The following is a 25,000-nucleotide window of genomic DNA, read 5'->3' as shown; positions in this document are numbered from 1 at the left end:
CGTCATCCAGGAGGTACCAAGATAAGAGGGAGGGAAGAGAGTGGAGGGGAGTGGAGTGAATAGGGGATGGGATGGGTGGGAGTGGTTTCTATGCCTTTTTCTTTTTGGCTACCTCCCGTGTAAGGGGGAAAAAGCCTTTGGTATATGTATGTATGTATGTACTAACTATAGAAGAATACCTAGAGTGAGATGAATGTACAGGGTGACAAGAGCTTTGGATGCATGTCATTAGAGCAGGTAGAAGAGAGTGCAAGAGATAGGAATGTATTCATCAAAGAAGTTGTGAATGGACCCGTCCCAAAGGGATGTTCCCCGCATCTGCATCGTAGGTGAGTGGATGCGGAAAGGTGGGGGAGGCCACCTCATGATGTAACCGTGGGAATAATCCAACTTCATTTGTCGGGTCCGGCTGTAGAGGAGATATTCCTCGCTGCACTGCCTTTAACCGGCCTTTATAGAGTATGCGTGCGTGCGCGCGCGCGTGTGTGTGTCTGATTGTGTGTGTGTGTGTGTATGTGTGTGTGTGCGTTTTTGAGTGTGTGAGTGTGAGGGCGGGGGGAGGTGATCCCTACACGGTGCTGAGATGGGGGGATTACGATGAGTGAATCTTAGTGTGGCTGTATTGACTCGGCTCCCCACCCCTTATATGGGGCACTGCGATCTTTGTGATTGTATGAACTAAATGGTAAACCTATGCCCTCCCATTCGCCCAGGCATACCTCGGGGCGGGATGTCACACACTGCAGTTTTGACGTTGTTGGGGATCCACTCGACGAAGAAAGACGTGTTCTTGTTCTGGACGTTGAGCATCTGTTCGTCGACCTCCTTCATGGACATTCTTCCTCGGAACACGGCTGCCACCGTCAGGTACCTGTAAGGGGAGGAACAACACGTATGTCCCGTTTTATTCAACCAGGCTGAACGAAGGCATACAGCGCTGCAAATAAGAATGTCCGTGGGTGCAGATTCACCCGCGTCACTACTTGCGGTGACAAGTGTGGCTACCCGAGCTCGGTTATTGGTCCAAAATTCTTATAAACTACGCACGAGTACTGAGCACAACATCTATAAACATACTATCTCAATTTGAGAAATTCGCTAGTGAACAGCGACATCAATCAGACAATCTCCTTGACAGTAGCGCACGGGATTCGAATCCCGTGCGCTACTATCAAGAAGATTGTCTGATACGATCTCAAATTTACACAATCGTTGGTATCCCAGTAGTTTTTAAATTTCCTATTTCCTTCTTCATCTCTAATTTTCTCTCCCTCTCCCCTTCATGCAGGGAAATCCTCTCCTCTCCTTCTTATCTCCGAATACAGAGTTAAACTGTCGGGGTTTATTCCAGCCAAGGGGAGGCGATTCTATGCAGTTGATGAGGCGACCGCTGGCCTGAAAGAGCCTTCAATTGATCGAGCCCCCAGTCAGGCATCGTATTCACAGGGAATCGAATCACTTGTTTCTTTAGCCATAACAAGGGGACCAAGGGAATATATATATATTTTTTCTATGTTCGATCCCCATACGAATGAGGTCACTTGTTATGGCCTCTGAACAGAACTCCTGTATCCTTAACGTAAACCCGCATGTCAAAACCAATTTCCATCACAAGAGAAAAGTATCACACGTGATAGTATGACCTTAGGAATAGGGTGACAAAAAAAAAAAAAAAAAAAAAAAAAAAAAAAAAATCGACTTGGACATCGCCCACCTACCGTCCATGTCGAGGATCACAGGCGCACATCATGTTCTTGGCGTCGAACATTTGTAGCGTAAGTTCGGGAACGGTGATGGCACGGTAGCTCTGGGACCCCCTGGCGGTGAGAGGTGCGAAGCCGGGCATGAAGAAATGAAGACGTGGGAAGGGGACCATGTTGACTGCCAGCTTCCGCAAGTCCGCATTCAGTTGACCAGGGAACCTATCAAACGGAAACGAGATGTTTGTCATAAAAAATACATATGACTACATATAAACAAATAAATAAAAATATAGATACAATAATCAATCCGGCCGTCGCGAGCTTCGAACCGAAGTCCATATAGTTAATTACTGTATTTGAATGACATCGCTGCTACTAACGATTCTTTCCATATTATAGTTATAACATGAACAGACAAATGAATAGATGAGTAACCAAAATCAAAATAAATCAATATATCAGTAAATAAGTGAACAAATGAATAACCAAAAGATAGAATAAAAACGAATAGAATAAAAGGGAAGGCTTGCTAATTCTAATGACATCATCATCGCAATCATCATCACTGACACATTCTCTCATCGACGTAATGAGAATCTCAAATAACAAAGGAATAATCAGAATTACACTAAGCACAAATGTTTCTGTCACTGTCTACACAATTAATACCAGTGCAGCCAGCTGAATTGTTCAGTTCTTACCAGTAGCGTCAGACTTCTTGTAAAATTCTGCAGCGATACTCAAGTCTGCTTCATACCCTTCCATATCGAGTGAAACACATTGCATTAGTTTCAGTCCTCAGTATAAAAGGGTTAATGTCTTCATTATTTATAAACACCCTATAAGCATACACGTACACACACACACACAAAATCACACACACACACACACACACACACACACACACACACACACACACACACACACACACACACACACACACACACACACACACACACACACACACACACACACACACACACACACACACAAAGAGGTAGCCCTGCTCAGGAGGTCAAATGAAGAGAATAATAGGGAGATAGATGATTTGAAAAAGGAACTAAATAGGATCAATGGAGAAAATGAAAGATTGAAAAATGAAGATATAAATAAAAACGAGGCATTAGAAAAAGAAATGAAGGATCAAATACAGGCAGTGACCGAGAAAGTGGAAGAGAAGGTCAAAGAAAAGGATTTTCAAGAAATAAAGAAACGGTGGAAAGTAGAACAGTAAAATAAAAAATTATCTTTTAAAGAAATAGTGGAGCAACAAGTCAAGGAAAATGCTAAGGAAACGGTAATTAAAGTAATTAAAGAGAAAAGAATTTGGTGAGGGACACAGTGGATAAAAAAAGATGCATTGTAATCTATGGTATTAAAGAGAAACATGATGTTCCTAGATATCAGAGAAAAAAGAGGAGAAAGAGATCGCTAAGGAAATTTTGAAAGAGATTCAAAAGGAAGGACAAAATATAGATAAAGAAAATGAGGTGAATTCCAAACTGAAACCTGTGAAAAGTCTAGGGTAAACTTACGCGGTACGGTAAATATAACAAAAGAAAAAATTAAAAGGTGTATAGACAAACTCAAAGTTAATAAAACACCAGGGCCTGACGGTTGGCATCCAAGAATCTTAAAGGAAATGAAAAATGAGATTGTTGTTCCATTAGAAATTATTTTCAAGAAATCCATCATATCCGGAGATGTCCCAAGAGAATGGAAGCTAGCTAACGTTACTCCCATATTCAAAAAAGGTGACAAAAAGAAACCAAATAACTATAGGCCTATAAGTTTGACTTCAATCGTAGGAAAAATAATGGAAACTATCATCAGAGATGCTATCGAACATCATTTAGAAAGTAACCGTTTGATAAATGATAGCCAGCATGGTTATCTCGAATTATGACAAAAGAAACAATATAGATTTAATATATCTAGACTTTGCAAAAGCTTTTGATACCGTCCCACACGAAAGACTACTTACTAAATTAGCTTTGCATGGAATAAGTGGTAGCCTATTAGGTTGGACTAGTAATTGGTTGAATGGTCGAAAACAGATAGTTGTTTTAAATGGAAAAACTTCTGGATGGAAAAGTGTTGCAAGTGGAGTTCCTCAGGGTTCCGTTCTTGGGCCACTTCTATTCATAGTATATATATAAATGATATAGACCATGGACTAAAATCTACTGTTTCCAAATTTGCTGATGATACAAAACTGTGCGGAGTGGCAAATGATCACTCAAACCAATTAGATATTCAAGAAGATTTAGATCAATTACAGCAATGGTCTGAAAAGTGGCTAATGAAATTTAACACAAGTAAATGCAAGGTAATGCACATAGGTAAAAATAACAGTAAGTACGATTACAAGTTATTTGGAAATTCGTTAACAAAAGTGGATAGTGAAAAAGATCTCGGCGTAATTATCAGTAACGACCTCAAATCATCCAAGCAGTGTATTTCAGCCTCTGAGAAAGCAAATAAGATTCTGGGATTGATTGCGCGATCTTTTGATTTCAAAAGTCCATCACTCATTAACAAGCTATATAAATCGTTAGTTCGTCCACATTTGGAATATGCTGTTTCCGTATGGTCACCGAATCTCATTAAAGACATTGACAGATTGGAAAGAGTACAACGGCGAGCCACAAAACTGATTCCAAATATCAAAAATAAATCATACGAAAATCGACTAAAACTTATGAATCTGTTTTCCCTAAAAAAGCGTAGACTCAGAGGTGACTTGATACAGGTCTTTAAAATTCTAAAGGGAATTGACAACATCAAAAGTGACCAAATTTTTACATTGAATGAGAATCAGACAAGAAACAATGGTCTTAAACTGTCCGGAAATAGATTCAATTTGGAAGTAGGTAGAAACAACTTTGCCAACCGTGTAGTTAATGAATGGAATAAACTTCCTGCACAGGTAGTGCAATGTAGTTCAGTTCAAAGCTTTAACAATCATTTAGATAAATACCTAAGTAAGATGCTGTAATGATTATAATTTATCTTATATTATTTGTTTTTGTTTTGTTATCATTTGTCTGTCTGATTTTTATTTATTATTAGTTATATGTCAATTAATTATTATTTACTATTTACCTGCTTGTTTATTATTTAACTATACCTATGCATTTATTTATGTATTTTATTTGTTATTTACATTATCATAGTTTTTATTTATCATTTTATTATTATTATGATTTTTTTTTTCGCATCCGACCTAGATATGGATCAAAAGGTCTCCTGTCGGCATGCTCCGCCTTTGTAATCCTTTGTAACATATAGAATAGGAAAATACTCAAAAGAAAAACAATATAGGCCACTAAAAGTAAAACTTAGGTCTCAAATGATAGCAGAGGAAGTACTGTCTAGAACAACAAAACTAGTAAATAGTGAACATTACAAAAATGTATAGATAAAAAAAAAAAAAAATGAGATGAAGAAAAAGAGAAAGAAAATGAACTTAGAAATGAAGCAAAAAAAAAAAAAAAAAATGAAAAGAGAAATGAGAGTGAAAAGAATTATTTATTTATTTATTTATCTATTTTTTTGGAGAGTGGCAAACCTGAGGCTGAGAAAATGGTATATCAAGAAAAAGGATACAAAGTAGACAGAAAAGGACGAGAAGGGGAAAAAATTAAAGATATCCTATACATATAGACGGAATGATTTCAGGACTGAATGAATTAAATGACTATCTGGCATTAGAAAAACCAGACATAATGGGAATTGTAGAAACGAAATTAAAAAGTCCTCTACCACCAAATACTGTGGGACAAGGTCTATATAACTGTTGGACGAAGAATAGAAAGGAAAAACAGGGTGGGGAGTATTATTTTTGACTAGGAAAGACTTAAATTGACAGAGATAACAGAAGAAAAAAAAATGTAGAATCAATTATGATAAAAGTTGAAAGCCGTTACACGAAAAGTAGAAAATTTGTAGTAATGTATGTGCCCCCCAAAACACAGTACTGGACAGAAAGCGATCATTCCAAACTGTTGGAAGATACAAAATATGAACTAATATACTAAAAGAAAGAAGAAATATAGTAATTATGGATTATTTTAATTCAAAAGAAATATGTTGGGAAGAAATGACAGTGAAGGGTGGAGAAGACCTTTGGGGGAACATACTACTTGATATGACCATTGAATACACAATGACTCAGTGGATAAAAGAAAATACCAGATACAGAAACAATGAGGAACCATCGAGACTAGATTTAATACTTACGTTAGAGCCTGAAATTGTGGACAGAATTGATTACATAACTCCAATAAGGAAGAGTGACCATGTACTAATAGAATTCGAACTAAAAAAGCAAATGGACTTAAGAGAAATGAGAAACATAGAAAAGGAAGAAAAATGTACAACAAAACGAATTTTGAGAAACTCAAAAAATTCTTTCGAAACGCAAACTGGGATAAATTCCTAAATGAAGAAACAAAGATGGAAGAGAAATGGAATATACTAAAAGAAAGTTATAATGAGGGAGTGAACAAATATGTGACACAACAAAACCAAGAAAGAGTATACATAAAAAGTTGGTACAACAAAAAAATATAATGAGGCTAAGGATAAAAGAGAGAAAACTTGAAAGATATGAAAAAAAAACGAGTAAATGGCAAACATATATCAAACTAAGAAATGATTATGTAAAAATACACAGAGATGAAAAGAGAAACTATCAAAGAGATATAATAGAAAAATGCAAGGAACAACCTAAACTATTTTATAGGTATGTAAATGGTAAAATGAAAAATAAAGAAATGGAAAAGCTGTGCCACGGAAATTATGAATATACAGAAGTAGAAATGGCTGAAATTATGAGCAATAATTTTAAATCGGTATTCATAATTGAAAGTTCACAGAACTGTGGGGGAATAGAGAGAGAGGTCTCCCCCAACGAAGGAAATAAATGTAACACAGAAGGGAATCAGAGACCAAATAAAAAACCTTGATGTCAGAAAATCACACGGTCCGGATGGATTTGCAAATTGGATATTGAAGAATGCATAGAGGAGTTGACGGACAAAATATACAATATAATTAAATGCTCACTCAAAGAAGGAAAGGTACCACAGGACTGGAAAAAGGCAAATATTGTACCAGTATATAATGGAGGTTACAAGGAAAATCCAACCAACTACTGACCAGTTTCCCTAACAAGCACAATAGCAAAAATATGTGAAAAAGTTATCAAAAGTAGATGGGTTAAACATCTGGAAGAAAAAATATACTGAATCCAAATCAATTTGGATTTAGACAAGGAAGATCATGTACAACAAACCTGATTTGCTTCTATTCGAGACTAATAGAAATAATACAAGAAAGGGATGGATGGGCGGACTGTGCCTTTCTAGACCTACAAAAAGCATTTGATAAAGTACCACAAAAAAAAAACAATAGAAAAAATAGAATCAATAGTTGGCATCAAAGGAAATTATTGGAATGGATGGAAGACTTCTTGACTAGGAGAAAAATGAGGGTAGTAATTTGAGACAAACACTCGCATTGGGAAGATATGATAAGTGGTGTCCCGCAAGGTTCGGTATTGGCTCCAATCATGTTTGCCATATATATAAATGATATGGATGAAGGAGTGGAGTGTTATGTAAATTTCTTCGCAGATGACGCAAAAATACTAAAGAAAGTAAGAACAGAGGAGGATTGTGAATCATTACAGTTAGACCTAGACAAAATCTGGAAATGAACTCAAAAGTGGGAAGTGAACTTCAATATCAAGAAGTGTAGTATAATGGAGTTTGGAAAAAGTAGAAATAGAATATCAAGAAATTATAAAATTGGTGAAGAAGTCAAAAAAGTGAACTCGGAAAGTGACTTTGGAGTAATAATCAGCAAAGACATGACACCGGACAAACATATCAATAAAATAGTCGTAGAAACCTTCAACCTATTAAGGTCATTGAAAGTGGCATTTGATTACTTGGATGAGGAAATGATAAAAAAAAATTAGTTACACTAATAAGACCAAAACTGGAGTACGCAGCAACACTATGGACACCAAGTACTAAAAATAATATAAAGAAATTAGAAAGAATACAAAGAGAAACGATAAAGTTGGCACCAACTCTCTCCAAATTAACATACGAACAAAGATTGTCCAAATTGGAACTACCAACTCTGGAACAAAGAAGAGAAAGAGGAGATCTGCTGACTATTTATAGAATCATGAAAGGAATGGAAATCCTAGATAGGGATGATTTATTAAAATGGGACAATGGAAAAACAAGAGCACATGAAAAGAAACTCAAAAAGGATAACTATAGAAGAGATCTGAAAAAATAGCTTCCCACATAGAGTGCTGGATACCTGGAATAAATTAGATAAGGAAACAGTGTGTGCAAACACTGTTCAAGGTTTTAAGAAAAAACTTGATGCTGAAGAATACAAAGACGGGTCACCACGAGCAGAGCTCCCTTCCCGTATAATACAACTAGGTAAATACTAGGTAAATACGTACAGTCGCACACACACACACACACACACACACACACACACACACACACACACACACACACACACACACACACACACACACACACACACACACACACACACACACACACACACACCTCAATGGCGCAGTGGATAGATTTCCCGGCCGCCACTACGGCGGTCCGGGTTCGAATCCCGCCCAGGGCTTAAATAATTTCAGTATCGCTGCGCTGCGAGTCGTAACTCCAACCCTCGTGGGCGGGGAATTGGGTGTATGTGTGTGCATGTAAAGTAAAAACATTACCCATAGATTGGTTATATATGAGCTCTGAGCTCTCTTCTGGAAGGGAAATAGCTCTCGATCACGAGTCCAACGCGTGATCCAAGACCATGATGAAACACACACACACACACACACACACACACACACACACACACACACACACACACACACACACACACACACACACACACACACACACACACACACACACACACACACACACACACACACACACACACACACACACACACACACACACACACACACACACACACACACACACACACACACACACACACACACACACACACACACACACACACACACACACACACACACACACACACACACACACACACACACACACGTATATATATATATATATATATATATATATATATATACATATATACATATATAAATATATATATGTATATATATATAAATATATATATATATATATATATATATATATATATATATATATACATACATACATACAATAAAAACACTAGAAACTTGTGTTCTACAGATGCAAGTTAACCACAGTGAAAAGAAACGACCGGAGCAGAGTGCATTCGTGTATTACCTCTTCAGTGAAGAAATACATAGGGAGTACAAACATAATTTTTCTTATGGAAAAGGGGATGTGGAGAGAAGGTAGTGATCAAATATCATAGTGACAAAATATCATAGGAATGTGGGAAGCTCTCCACGGGTACAAAGTGAGGATCAGATGTCTAATAATTCTTACAATTGGAACATATTTGTTATTTCTTTACAAATAATGAAGTGAATTTGATGAGCCTAGATTAAGATTGAAAATAGTATGACTTGTGGATGTGATTAAACTACTTTCAATGATGTTCATTTCGACAATGTTATTGTTGAAAGTAATCACACAAACATTATCCCAATCGATAAGGTGATTAAAAGTGCTGTGATGTTTTAAAATAGTGCTTGAATCATTCCCATATTTTACACACTTTTTATGTTGTTTAATTCTAACAGATAGAGGGTTGTAAAAAATCTTCCTTCCAAAATTGTAAGAGATGGTGTTTAATTCTAATAGATAGATCTTTTGCCGTTTGACTAATGTAGAACTCATTACACATTCTACAAGGAGTTTTATTAACACACCCTTTTTGTCAATTTTTAGAATCGTTGATAAGGTATTGTTTAATAGTGTTATTATTACTGAAGGCTACGTTCATATTAAAATATTTGAGTAAATTAGGGACTTTAACTAAATTTTCTTGGTAGGGTAATACTACTAGGTTATTATGGACAAAAGGTTTGACTGATTGAGGTTTGTAAAATTGTAAAAGATATCAATGGAATGTTTAGGATATTTCAATTTAACACCGATATCAAAAACATTTCTTGTTTCCTCATCAAGGTACTCAGGACTACAAACCCGTAAAGCTATTAGATACATTGATGAGAGAACCTATCTTTTTACATCATCAAGGTGAGAATAATAATAATCTAGGCTCTTACATAGATTATTGTTTTTCCACACTCTGATAATGTAAAAAGATCTTTTTACATTATCAAGGTGAGAATAATAATAATCTAGGCTCTTACATACATTATTGTTTTTCCCCATGTAAAAAGAGCGGTTTTCTCATCAAAGTTTCTAAGACACACGTCACTGACACAAAGAGACGCGAATATGGCGCCATATGCCACATTCTAGCACGGGCCATATTGGCTTGCCAACCTTAATGAAAATGCCTATTGATATTAAATTCAGCCAATTAGTAGGTTATCTTAAATTAGATAATAAGATTTAAAGGTGAGTTAGGCTTTTTCTCATGCGGATGTACTAGTTGCAGGAGGACTTATAAACCAGCGGCGAAGGAGTACACGAATCTCGGGCAGGTCGGAGGTCGCCATGAATGATGACGCGAAGAAGTAGCGTCCGCATTATTATAGGTGTTCTCCCTTTTGTTAGATAACTAGGAATTGATAAATTGTAAGCCTTCTTCACATGAAAATAAAGAAGGGAATATATTGTGTGAAGCCAGACAAATAGAGGTAGGTTAGGTTTATATTTATGATAAACTGGCACTTGCAGTTAGCACTGTGTCGTGCGGTCTTGGTATAGATCTAAGAGACGCGGTCATTGGCGTCTCTCTTTAACTCCTTCGCTAGTGTCCTGTGCATACCCCATATACACCAGGTTAAGGTAAATTGTATATTTTTGTGCAATGTGAATTAAATAGTTTTGCACCTCACTGTTTCATTGTCGTTGTGAAGCAAAAGAAAACATCCCTTTAAAAGGCAAAATAGTCTTACTAGATACTGGATTGAGTAACTGTTCAAGTCACGGCCGAGATTTGATACATCAACTCAAATACAGAGGCTGGTCCGTAACATTTATGATATCGGTGTTAATTGAAATATCCCTAACATTTCATTGACATTTTTTACAATTTTGCAAGGAAAACTTTTTACTATCCTCTATCTGTTAGAGTTAAACAACATAAAAGTGTGTAAAATATGGGAATGATTAAAGCGCTATTTTCAAACATCACAGCACTTTTAATCACCTTATCGATTGAAATACTGCTTGTGTGATTACTTTCAACAATGACATTGTCGAAAGGAACACCATTGAAAGTAGCTTAATCAAATCCACAAATCATACTAATTTCAATCCTAATCTAGGCTCATAAAATTCATTTCATTATTTGTATAGAAATAACAAATATGTTCCAAATATAAGAATTATTAGACATCTGATCCTCACCTTGTACCCATGGAGAGCTTCCCACATTTCTGTGATATTTTGTCACTATGATGTTTGATCACTACCTTCTTCCAACGTTGACACATGGAACCCCTGTGTCCTACTAAATATCATGTTACTACTCTCTATGTATTTCTTCACTGAAGATGTAATACATGAAAGCGCTCTACTCCGGTCGTTTCTTTTCAATGTGGTTACCGTCCATACATACATACATACATACATACATACATACATACATACATACATACATACATACATACATACATACATACATACATACATACATACATACATATTATATATATATATATATATATATATATATATATATATACTCATGCACACTTGTGTGTGTGTGTGTGTGTGTGTGTGTGTGTGTGTGTGTGTGTGTGTGTGTGTGTGTGTGTGTGTGCATGCACATACAGTCAAGGTCAGACTAATCTGGTAAAAAGGTGTTGGGGTGAGACCCACCTGAGGCAGGTGGTGACTCCAGACATGGTGAGCGATACGAGGTGGTTCAGATCCCCGTAGGTCGGTGTAGCGAGTTTGAGTGTCCTGAAACAGATGTCGTAGAGGGCCTCGTTGTCAATACAGTAAGTCTCGTCCGTGTTCTCGACCAGCTGGTGCACTGAGAGCGTGGCGTTGTAAGGCTCGACGACGGTGTCCGAAACCTACCATGGGTGAAGGCAGAGAGTGGAAACCATTGTTGTTCAATGAAGTGGATAGATGATCTGTTATTGTTTCGGAACAGTCTACTGTAAAGTGAAACTCTACTGCCTCTACGTGTCTTAGTGGCTTCATGAACTTATATGGATCAACAGTATTTCATAAACCAGAGGGCAACACTAGAATTCAGAGCAATTACCTAATCTACTATAACATCCAAACAAAATTGAGGCTCATCAAATTCATTTCATTATAGATAACACTGAAAGTCTAACCCTCTTTTTTTATGTTGCGGCTAATTGGCTCCCGCATAATGCTAGATTTATATTGAGACATCACGTTGTGAGGCTAAGCAGTATTACATAAACAATGCAACGTGAATAATAGACACGGCAGGTGAACTGCAGAAAGATCACGGGGAGAAATAAGAGAACAAGGGGATCGTAAATTGCTGTTGCACGCAGGCAGACCCCCAAGTGCTGTCTAGGTCTCCACCTGGCACGCACTTCTTCCCCAGGCCACGGTTTGGCTTCGTCAACGCTTTGTTTTGCAAAGGATTATGAGTGCAAAGGGAGTGCTCGAGCGGCCCAGCATGAATAGAGGCATGTTCCCACCCCCCGTCTTATACGTTTCTGTTGACTCGGAGTTTACATATCACTATCAGACCTTCAAGAATATTCTACCATTCTTTCTCATTGTTTCTATGGTTTGAAACATAGTTTACTAATATTTTTTGGTGATGAAATGTGAAAATGCGAACTCGTTTGCATGGATGCAAGGACACACACAGACACACACTCATACAAACTACACATAACCACATGAACGCACGCGTGCGCACACACACACACACACACACACACACACACACACACACACACACACACACACACACACACACACACACACACACACACACACACACACACACACACACACACACACACACACACACACAGACCAGTAACTTAGATGATGTAGGACAAGCTTGAACTATAAACGAATTGTAATCTAGGTTTAATAAATAACACTAAAAAGACGGGATCTCATGAATATAACTAATTTCCTGTATACTATAGTTAAGTAAATACTTCACACTCTCGCACGAGAGTTTGCGAGTGGTGATCCCTTCGTTTACTGACCAGTACGAAATCATATGAAATGCTGATCTTGAGTGCATTTTCGTCTTTTTCTTATCCCCCTTTCATTTCTGCTTCCATAACGTTTCTACCATCATTGCTACCGTTATTCTTTTCCAGTCATACCTCTCCTGTTGGTATTATTCACCTCATTTAGCTACATTTTTGTTCAAGTTTTCTTTGTCTCTCACTCCTCGCGACTTCATTCCCCGCTTTCTTTTGTCGATTCCGGACTATTTCTCTCCACTTCCAATCCTGATTTAATGCTTTTTTTTCGCCTTCTCTCTCTCTTTACTCTTCCATAATATTTCTTTCCTCTTCCCATTTTTTTCTTTCCCTCGAATTGGGTTCTCCTTTTCCTCTTTCTATCCTCATTTGTGTACTCTACTTGCTCCTCCGTTTTGTTTACTCCAATACCAATCTCGCGCACGCGCAATGGGGCGCTCTCACCTTGGGACTGGGTACAACAGAGAAGGTGTTCATGATGCGGTCTGGGTATTCCTCACGAATCTTGGAAATGAGGAGTGTGCCCATCCCGGAGCCTGTTCCGCCACCCAGGGAGTGGGCTAACTGGAAGCCCTGTCAAGAAAAGAAAATCAAAATTATATAAAAGAAGAATGAGCATCATGATCTACGAGTAGTTATCCTAATGTAGACCAATTTAATAACATGTTTTTATGACCTAACTTTACCGGTGTGATCGATGAGAAAATTTCATGAGGTATGGGCATAGCACTTAGCATATACAAACTTATGAGTGAGTTATGGAGATGGAAAGGAATTTCAGTAAATTGGGGAATCTCTGAAATCCAAAGATCTCCAATATTCGCGCAAAACACATTTCGAAAATATACTAAAATATTAGTACTTCTAGTATCTGATTTGATTCGAATTTTTTTCTTCCAAACAGAGAGAACCATGTATGAATGTATGTACGAGGAGTGATTGAGAAATTCGTGGCTTAAAGTACAAAAAATTATTTCATGATAAATTGATACGTTTATTTTTCAACGTAATCTCCTTGCAAGTTTATACACTTATTCCAACGATCGTGGAGTTTATGGATCCTCTCTTCGTAGAAGCTTGATTCTTGGTCCTCAAAATGCCTCTACGGCATCAACGTCGTCATTATCCGTGGCGAAATGTTGACCGCTGAGCTCTTTTTTCATCTTGGGATATAGATAGTAGTCTGAGGGAGACAAATCAGGTGAACAGGATGGGTGTTCAACTAGTTGGAAGCCGCAATCATGTATGGCAGGAAGAGCCACAGCGGATTTGTGTACTGGCGCATTGTCCTAATGGAAAAGCTCTCCACCCCGTTTTTTCTTAATTTTCTCTCGCAGCTGCCTTATTAAGTTGGCATAGTATGGTCCAGTAATGAATTGACCCTTCGACAGATAATCCACCAGTAGCACCCCTTCAGAATCCCAAAAAATGGAAGCCATCACCTTCCTTGCAGAGATCACCGACTTGGACTTCTTTGGAGCTGTAGATCCGCGATGCTTCCAAAGTTTTGATTATTCTTTCGACTTAGGCTGGAAGTGGTGAAACCAAGTCTCATCCATGGTTACAAATCGCCGGTTAGATATTTGTGGATCAGCATAAAAATGGCAAGATTATTCTTTGATATGTTACATCGCAGCAGCTTCTGGTCAGGTCCAAGAAGTTTTGGGACCCATCAAGCTGAGATCTTCGTCATTTCAAGATGGTTATGGATAATTGCATGAAAACGTTCATGGGAGATGTCCATCTCTGTCGCAATAAAACGTTCAGTCAAACGCCGATCTGTGAGCTACATGTCATGGATTTTGTCGATTATTTCTTGAGTGGTGACAGTGGCACGCCTTCATGGACGAGGGTCATCTTCCAGGCTGTCCCTGCTCCATTTGAAATCAGCTGCCCATTTTTTAATCATGCTGTATGAAGGAACATTGTCTCGTAGAGTAGCCACCTTGTTCTCGTGAATTTCTTTTGGAGTTAAGCCCTTGATGTGGAAGTATTGAAAGACTACCCGATGATCAATTTTGTCAATTTTCTCTACAATATCTGTCCCAAATCAGGTATCTCCTAAAATAAATAAATAAATAAAAATAAAAGTAAATAAAAAAATAAAAAAATAAATAGATAAATAAATAAATAAATAAAGGCTTATAGATTATTATAACGGCATATGAAAGATTAGATTTTGTGTGAAAAATCTACAAGTCTGTATCTCGTGTCCTACCATATGTCACGAATTTTCCAATCACCTCTTGCATATGTATGTATGTATGTATGTATGTATGTATGTATGTATGTATATATATGTATGCATAGTATGCATGTATGTATACCTTCCTTCATCCATCCATCCGTCTATCTATATATCTATACCAAATGTATATGGATATGCACATATATATATATATATGTATATATGTATATATATATATATAAAGTAATGTCGTAACACATTCGTAAAGATTCAACAAAAACCCACTGTGTTGGATAAGAAGAAATGAAATAAAATGAATTCTATATATTTCGATCACGGACTGTGATCCTCTTCGGTGGAATATTCCACCGAAGAGGATCACAGTCCGTGATCGAAATATATGGAATTCATTTTATTTCATTTCTTCTTATCCAACACAGTGGGTTTTTGTTGAATATATATATATGTATATATGTATATATATATACATATATATACTGTATCTATATATATATATATATATATATATATGTTATCAACCCTTTCGATGTCCAGCGTGCACACGCGCGCACACACGCATATAGAGGAAGCAGAACTCCAACGACTTCAAACCAATTCTCCAGAGACCATCTATTGTCCTCCAGATCTCCCAAGGGACACTGTATTGTTCCTAGTGACCTGAGGACCAGAATTTCCAGTCAATACCCTGTACACCTGCACATAACGGACCTGCGCTTTCCCGCCAACAATAGAAGCGGCGCGGGTCAAAGGATCTCGCGTTTCTCGACTACAGTGAGAAGAGGGCGACTGTCCGGCCCTTCCTTCATCGCTGTAAACCGACAAGACAAGCTTTTTTGTTATATTTCCCCAATGTGAATACGGCAACCCTTGTGTATATGTAAATTCTGGCAACCCCCCGAGGTTACCCCGGAGGTTGCATTGTGTATAGGAACGAGAAAGAATACTGGAATCAATAAAGAAAAGACACCACTCATCCTTTGCTTCTCCAAGACTCAGACTTTGTCTCTCTCAATTGCGTAGATAGAATTACACATGTACACACACATGGCGCTGTGGTTAGAGCTCTGGCCTGCCACACACACACACACACACACACAATATCACATCACAGCGCTGAGGGGTGTTACTCCAACACAGGTCACACACATAGATCGGACACGAGCTCTGAGCTCTCTTCAGGAGGGAAATAGCTGTCGATCACGAGTCCAACACGTGATCCAAAGACCAATACACACATACACACACACACACACACACACACACATATATATATATATATTTATGTGTGTGTGTGCGTATATATATATATATATATATAATACATATACATATATATATACATACATATACATACATCTATGTACATATATATATACATACATCTATAAGTACATATACATATATATACATATATCTATATATATATATATATATGTGAGTGTGTGTGTGTGTGTGTGTGTGTGTGTGTGTGTGTGTGTGTGTGTGTGTGTGTGTGTGTGTGGGTGTGTGTGTATGTATATATGTATATATATATTATATATATGTATATATACACACACACATATATATATATATATATATATATATATATATACATATATATATATATATATATATATATATATATATATAAATACATACACATAATAATGGTGTATTAGCAATTCCTGTGCACATGGGCGCCATATATACTGTACATACCTGAAGTGAATCGCCAGTGACTACGCATAATTTTAGGAACTATGAAACAGGTACAAAATATGAAGGGAAGAATTTGTACAGAAGTAGCCAGAGAAGAATAATCGGTTAGAGCTTCGAGGCGAATGTTGGAAATTATTTGTATATATATTTCCACTTTACAAGGGAAAGGGGGACAAGTGTGAGTGTAGTAGTTTCAGAGGGATCAGCTTGTTGAGTGCAGTTGGGAAGGCTTATGGGAGGGTCTTGATTGAGAGGATTAGGAGAGGAACAGAGGGAGTAATTGGTGAGGAACAGTGTGGGTTTAGGACAGGTAGAGGTTGTGTAGATCAGATTTTTGTGGTAAGACAGATATGTGAGAAAGCTATAGGAAAAGGTAAGGATGTTTTTTGGGCTTTTATGGATTTGTAAAAGACTTATGACAGGGTAGACAGTAAGGCACTGTGGAAGGTATTGCAGATATATGGGATAGGAGGAAAGCTGCTAAGAGCAGTCAAGAGTTTTTACGAGAGTAGTAGAGCTTGTGTTAGGATTAGAAATGGAGAGAGTGAATGGTTCAAGGTAAAGGTGGGACTTCGTCAGGGATGTGTTATGTCGCCCTGACTGTTCAACCTATACATGGATGGGGTAGTGCGAGAGGTGAATGCAAAGGTGGTGGGTCAGGGATTGGATATGGTTAAAGAAAATGGAGAAAAGTGAGAAGCAAGCCAGTTGTTGTTTGCTGACGACACTGCGCTTGTAGCAGAATCAGAGGAGGGATTGAGGAAGTTAATGACAGAGTTTGAGAAGGTATGTGAAAGAAGGAAGCTGAAGATAAATGTGGGCAAAAGTAAGGTAATGAGATGTACAAGGGGAGAGAGTGACAGCAGGCTGGAAGTGAGCATTAAGGGAGAGAGACTGGAGGAAGTGGATAGTTTTAGATACTTGGATGCGAATGTGGCAGGAAAGGGAGGAGTGGGGGTGGAGGTAGAACGTAGATTGAGAGAAGCGAGTAAATGCCTTGGTGGATTAAAAGGTGTAATGAGAAATAGACATCTGGAAATGGATGCTAAGAAGAGGTTATATGAAGGAGTGATTGTGCCGACAGCACTGTGCAGGGCAGAAACACGGAACATAAGAGAGGAAGAGAGAAGGAGTTTGAATGTGTTTGAGATGAAATGTCTGAGAAGTATGATATGGGTTACTAGGCTAGAGGAGGAGAACAGGGGTGGAAAGGGAGTTGAGAGATAGGGTTGATGAAAGAGTATTAGGATGGTTTGGACACATGGAAAGAATGAGTGAAGAAAGATTAGTAAAAGAGGTGTGGAAGGCAGAGGTTGAAGGAGTGAATATGAGAGGGCGTCCTAGGATGAGATGGATGGATGGGGTAAAAGGGGCATTACAAAAGAAAGGAATGTCTGTTGAGGAAGGACGGGAGAGGACAGAAGATAGGGGTGAATGGAGAAGGGTTGTGTATGGATGAGGCTGTGATGCATGAGGGGGAGTGGGTGGGGGATGGGGGTGAGAAAGTATGTATGAGAAATAAAAGGACGCAACCCGAAGGGATTTCTCTCCGTCTTCTCCTTTTCTGCATGAGGGGATGGAGAGGGGGGTCACCGAATTAATGAAGTGGCCTTGCTGTGGATGTGCTGTGTCTTGCGACACTGCTTCTGACCTAGGCAGTGGACAGGATGCAGGGATGATCCGTCATCCGGGAGGTGCCAGGATGAGAGGGAGGGAGGGGAGTGGAGTATGTAGCGGATGGAATGGGTGGGATTGGTTTCTATGCCTTTTTCTTTTTGGCTACTCCCCGTGTATGGGGGAAGAGGGCCTTTGGTATATGTATGTATATATATAAAACCAGGGTGTGTTAGCCATTTCTGTGTTCATGGGCGCCAGTGCTAGAAAGATGGATGAAAACTCTCACCTGAAGACAATCACAAGATTCGCATTCTTTCCTGATGCAGTCAAGGACAGAGTCGACAAGCTCGGCTCCCTCTGTGTAGTGTCCTTTCGCCCAATTGTTTCCTGCTCCGCTCTGACCTGTCGAGAAGGAAAAGAACATGAGCGAAGGAACAATGAAATGTGTTTAAAGATGTAACTCAAGATAAAATGTTCATTTGGTCTATAGACCATCATAGGTCTTACATTAAGCGGGTGCCCATACAGGATCTGACATTGATATGCTATGACTAAGAGCTTGAAATTACAAAGAAAGTTGTAGGGAAGAAATTGTACAGAAGTAGCTAGAGAAGAATACTTCGAGCTATATAGGAAGCGAGGAAAATAAACTCCAAAACTGAAAAATGAAAATTGAAGACAAATCAGACATGACTGGAGACGAGAGGGGAGGAGGGAGAGAGTTGTTAGCACAACCTTGACCTTTATGAACGTGGGTTGGACCTTTATGGTAGAGACTTTATATATATATATATATATATATATATATATATATATATATATATATATATATATGTATGTATGTATGTATGTATATATCCACAACGACGGACATCAGAAGTACAGTAGATCAATGTCGCATTCATATGCTACACAGCACCTAATCAGTATGGTCGAGCTGATTGCACTGATTTCAGACTACATTCACAACCACAGCCATTCCAACACACCAAAGAAATTTTACATGGTGTTAACACTAAAATGACAAGGCATATAAAACTCACCATCCCACTTTCACGAGGTGGGAAATGAGAAAGACCTGGTAGAGCACTGTCAGTTGCGGCAAGCCGCTGTTTTTATTTATTTATTTATTTATTTATTTATTTATTTATTTATTATTATTTTTTTTTTTTAGTAGGTCGATGTTTGGGTTGTCGTCCCACCTGGCCAGGGCAGTCATTACACAAAGGCTAATTTACTAGGAGGATTCTGAATTTTAATAAAACCGTTAGTTTGTTTTTAAGGGTACACCTATGCAAATTCTTGTCTCCTTAATCTCTCGCTATACGCCAGGTAGAGATTGATTGTGTTTATGATGAGTACCGTCCACCCGACAGGACAAGAATAATGACTGTTGTCGACTCGCTTCACTTCCTCGTGGATATGACATGATCACCATACTTGGCTTTGCCTTTCTCACGTGGAATACAACCCAAGACCAGTGGAACTGATGCAAAAACTGCTGGCACATAAAGGGAGTGGTTTGATACTCCCATAGCATGCAACATGACGATTTTAATTCTTCACTCCAATTCCTCTGATTCCTTCCGGAATGGACGCAGTGAATTCACTTAAATGTGGCAAAGTCGACTCGAGTCTAGAACACTTTACTGCATATGAGTATAGACCCGTCTATACGAACATACATTCTACAAACAGAGGCGATTACAGTATATCTCGCTTGTGTCTTAAGAGCAACTCATGAAAAAAGACAAACATCCACACGATGCCCAATCATGTGGTAAGGGAATGGCAGAACTGTTATCAACGCTGTATATAGTCGACAAGGTGTTTGTATGAAACGGGCAGTCGCCGAAAAGTCTATGGAAGTAAATACCACAAGTGAGGACGGAGTCTGTATTAATACGACGACGTTTCGCTTGTTACAGTTTTATCATGCACTTGATAAAACTGTAAGAAGCTAAACGCCGTAGTACTAATAAAGGCTCCGTTCTCACACTTTGTTTGATTCTATAGACAAAGTCCTTATAACGCCGCCCGTCTCAATACACAACACCCAACAAACTGCCAAAATACAATCAAGTGTCACGTGCATCTATGTCTGTCCTCACACCAACGTAACCTACGATTTGAAACGGCATTATTACGTCTAAGAACGAAATTGTCCACATGTATATCTGTGCCGGGAAATAAACTGACCATAACAACGACAAATGAATAAATGAATGGATGAATGAATAGATAAATGGTTAGGGAAACAAATACGTGAATAATTACTGAAATGAAATTATGATTAGATAGGTAATACAATCGAATGAATAGATTGATAAATATTACATGAATAGTTAAGTATTTAAGGAAATACACATATGTAAATAGATAAACAGACAAATAGAAAAATAGAAAATGAATAAGCAACCATATAGATAAAAAATCAATAGATAACAGGTAAATGAATAAGCAGATGAATAGATAAAAATGTATTAATAAACAAATAAATGAACAAACAAATAAGTGAATAACACAAATAAGTGAATAAACAAACAGCTAAACAAACAAAAATAAAGATATACAATAAGAAGCGAAATGGAAATTGATGTCTTGTAAATATAAAGCAAAACTTTAAATATGTAGAGCGTAATTATACGCAATGAGTATGTGGAGAAAGCAAATAACCAGCATTTTTTTTTTTTTCAGAAATGGTTCATAAATCACACAAGTTACGAGGATTCGAGATTCACGTCATCGGGGAGCCATGAACTAAAAAAAGAAGTGAGCATATAATAGAAGCCGCCAGCGCTTGAACAATAAGCCTCGCCAGTGTTTTGGGGAAACACCCTGACGCCTGCGTTGGATAAAAGAGACGCGCTACTCAACTACAAAGGGAAACGGCGACTATCCGGCGCCTACCTTCATCGCTCAACCGAACCCTTTTTTATGTACCAATCAGTATTCACTGTAAATTTGTGTATATAAATGTAAAATCTGGCAACCCCTGAAATTACTTCGGAGGTTGCATTTCATGTAGAAAACCAGAAAGAATATTGGAATCAGTCAAGAAAAGACACCGTTAAGACTTTGTCTCTCCCAAGCACCAGTAACTCAATAATGTAGATAGAACTACACATCTACATCTAGTGGCAGCGGAGGTATACAAACTCACGCCTCCTCAGAGACTGGAGAATGCCGCGAAGAGGGTTTTCCTCGTATTAGATGCTGGAGAATGCCACGAAGAGGGCTTTCCTTGTAGTAGATGCTGGAGAATGCCACGGAGAAGGTTTTCCTTGTAGTAGATGCTGGAGGATGCAGTGAATCAATGCAGCGGTGCTTCGTAGTAGGATGCCGGATGAAGAGGGATTTGCAGCGGTGTTTCTTAGTAGGATGCTGGGCGATGCAGCTAAGAGGGGTTTCCTCGTACTGATTCTTGATTTTGCGAAGATCGTAGCGTTGGTAGATGGCTATGTTCAAACGGAGCCGCTGTCGAAGAATTTGGAGGAATGGTAGATTTGTTGCTTGGGATCCCTCGCTTCTGCCAGATGTAGATGTGTAGTTCTATCTACATTACTGAATTACTGGTACTTGGGAAAGACAAAGTTTGAGCGGTGTCTTTTCTTTACTGATTCTAGTATTCTTTCTGGGTTTTCTACATACAATGCAACCTGCGAAGTAACCTCTGGGGTTGCCAGACTTTACATACATATATACAAATTTACAGCAGTGCTATATACTGATCGGTACATAAAAAAGGGTTCGGTTGAAAGAGGAAGGTAGGCGCCGGATAGTCGCCGTTTCATTTTGTAGTCGGGTAGTGTGTCTCTTTTATCCGATGCAGGGGCCAGGGCGTTTCCCCTAAACACTGGCAAGGCTTATACTTCAAGTGATGGCGGCTTCTACTTTTCGAGCAGGTGTTGCCTGGAAGCTTGGTCTTCGGGTCCCTAGGAACAATAGACAGTCCCTTGCTTAAGGTCTGGGGGAAACAATAGATGGTTTCTGGAGAGTTGGTTTGAGGACATTGGAGTATTTCTCGGTCCATGTGCGTATGTGCGCGCGTGTGCACGCTGGACATCGAAAGGGTTGATAACACTATTGGGCACAAGAAATTAGTATAACGTAACACCAAGACCACTATGCAAGTATTGATCATCATCATCATCATCATCATCATCATCATCATCATCATCATCATCATCATCATCATCATCATCATCATCATCATCATCATCATCATCATCATCATCATCATCATCATCATCATCATCATCATCATCATCATCACCATCACCATCACCGACATCACCACCACCACGATCACCATCACCATCACTGGCTTTACCACCACCATCACTGGCTTTACCACCACCGCCACCACCGCCTCCACCACCACAACCTCCACCATCGGTGGCGCTTTCACCACCGCCGCCACCACCACTATCACCACCACAACCACCATTACCACAACCACAGCCACCACCACCAAAGATCTCTTGATCTGGTCAGATCCTTGTGTCAAGAAGGTCGAAATAAGTAGTGACAGCTACTGGACATATCGCCCTTCGGGACTATCACTATGATCTCTTGCGTACATTTTATATATATTTGACAAGGGGGATGACGGCCGCATCTGATAGAGTAATAGCCCGTAGAGAGCAAAATCAACGGGACTTGTCCTTCCAAACGACACATGTAATTAGAGTTTAAGTGTTGATCTAACTGTAATTAATTCTGTATTGAACGAAATCCGCCTTCAAACCTGAATTATCTTACTGATTAGGAAGACTTACAGGGAAAACATAATCTCTTCTGAGGGTTATCGAGCGGGAGGATTCATTTTAAAGGAGCTTTGTCATGATGATTAATTATTGATAATGATGTTGTCATTGTCAGTACGTTTATTGATGGCAACCATGAACTCTATTGTACTTCCACTATCAACCAAAGACTGGTGTAAGATTATTAACTATCAGTCAAACATGAGAGAGAGAGAGAGAGAGAGAGAGAGAGAGAGAGAGAGAGAGAGAGAGAGAGAGAGAGAGGGGGGGGGGCTTGGGATTCTGGACTGACCAAAGACGAAGTTATCGGGCTTGAAGAGCTGTCCATAGCGCGATGACCTGACGGCGTCCATGGTCCCAGGTTCAAGGTCGACCATGACGGACCTGGGGACGTAGCGCCCTCCGGCCGCCTCGTTGTAGTAGACGCTGATCCTCTCAAGCTGAAGCTCTGAAGAACCATCGTAGTGTCCCGACGGATCGATGCCGTGTTCGTCACTGATGATTTCCCAGAACTGCAAAAAACAAAACAATACGAGACATAAGTTGCGGTTAATCTCACCGGTCCAAAGAAAGAAAAGATTGTTTGGTGTAATTCAAAAGTTAATTTGTGTGGGCGTAACAGGTGCTGTACATCCGGATGTGAATTGTGGCGATACAATATTACACACACACACACACACACACACACACACACACACACACACACACACACACACACACACACACACACGCACACTGATGATGTAAAGGTCACGAAAAAAACAAAAAAAACACTGCAAAATGTTACAGAAAGTTCTTGAAGATACACACACACACACACACACACACACACACACACACACACACACACACACACACACACACACACACACACACACACACACACACACACACACACACACACACACACACACACACACACACACACACATACACACACACACACACACACACACACACACACACACACACACACACACACACACACACACACACACACACACACACACACACACACACACACACACACACACACACGGCTCGGTGGCGGATTGGTAAAACACTGGCTTCACAAGCCAGAGAACCGGGGTTCGATTCCCCGGGCGGGCGGAGATAAGTTGGGTTTGTCTCCTTTCACGTGTAACCCCTGTTCACCTAGCAGTGAGTAGGTACGGGACGTTAGTCAAAGAGTTGTGACCTTGCTGTCCCGGTGTGTGGTGTGTGAGTGGTCTCAGACCTACCCAGAGATCGGCAAATAATGAGCTCTGAGCTCACTGCCGTAGGGTGGTGTCTGGCTGTCTCGACAGAGACTGCAGCAGATCCGAGGTGAATACACACACACACACACACACACACACACACACACACACACACACATACATACACACATACACACACACACACACACACACACACACACACACACACACACACACACACACACACACACACACACACACACACACACACACACATACATGTATATAAGCTAGTCGTGGAACATGAACATTATTGCAAAATATATATACATTATTGTGAATGGATATAAAGATAAAAAAGACCGTCAGTTAATTATTCATTGGGAAAAGAATCATAATAACAAAGGAAAAGAAAAATCTGGTAGTGATGGTCACAGATAACTTATCACCTGGCGGCCATAAAAAACAAAATCATGATTGAA

At 39.1% G+C, this 25,000-nt stretch overlaps 1 protein-coding gene across 1 annotated transcript in view; it reads right to left on the bottom strand.

The window, feature by feature from the left end:
- Positions 1-25,000, bottom strand: part of LOC143026097 (tubulin beta-1 chain-like) — a 45,130-nt gene that overhangs the window by 11,449 nt on the left and 8,681 nt on the right. Inside the window, exons 4-9 of the mRNA XM_076186095.1 lie at positions 23,612-23,831; positions 18,837-18,952; positions 13,468-13,596; positions 11,684-11,883; positions 1,719-1,922; positions 720-871 (exon numbers count right to left, since the gene is read on the bottom strand). Of these exons, the coding sequence (XP_076042210.1) occupies positions 720-871; positions 1,719-1,922; positions 11,684-11,883; positions 13,468-13,596; positions 18,837-18,952; positions 23,612-23,831 (1,021 nt within the window). The remainder of the gene's footprint in view (positions 1-719; positions 872-1,718; positions 1,923-11,683; positions 11,884-13,467; positions 13,597-18,836; positions 18,953-23,611; positions 23,832-25,000) is intronic.

This window comes from Oratosquilla oratoria, chromosome 6, assembly GCF_046742065.1.
Source record: "Oratosquilla oratoria isolate Oo_2021 chromosome 6, ASM4674206v1, whole genome shotgun sequence".
Taxonomy (NCBI): Eukaryota; Metazoa; Arthropoda; class Malacostraca; order Stomatopoda; family Squillidae; genus Oratosquilla; species Oratosquilla oratoria.
This window is presented reverse-complemented; position numbering and strand designations above follow the sequence as displayed.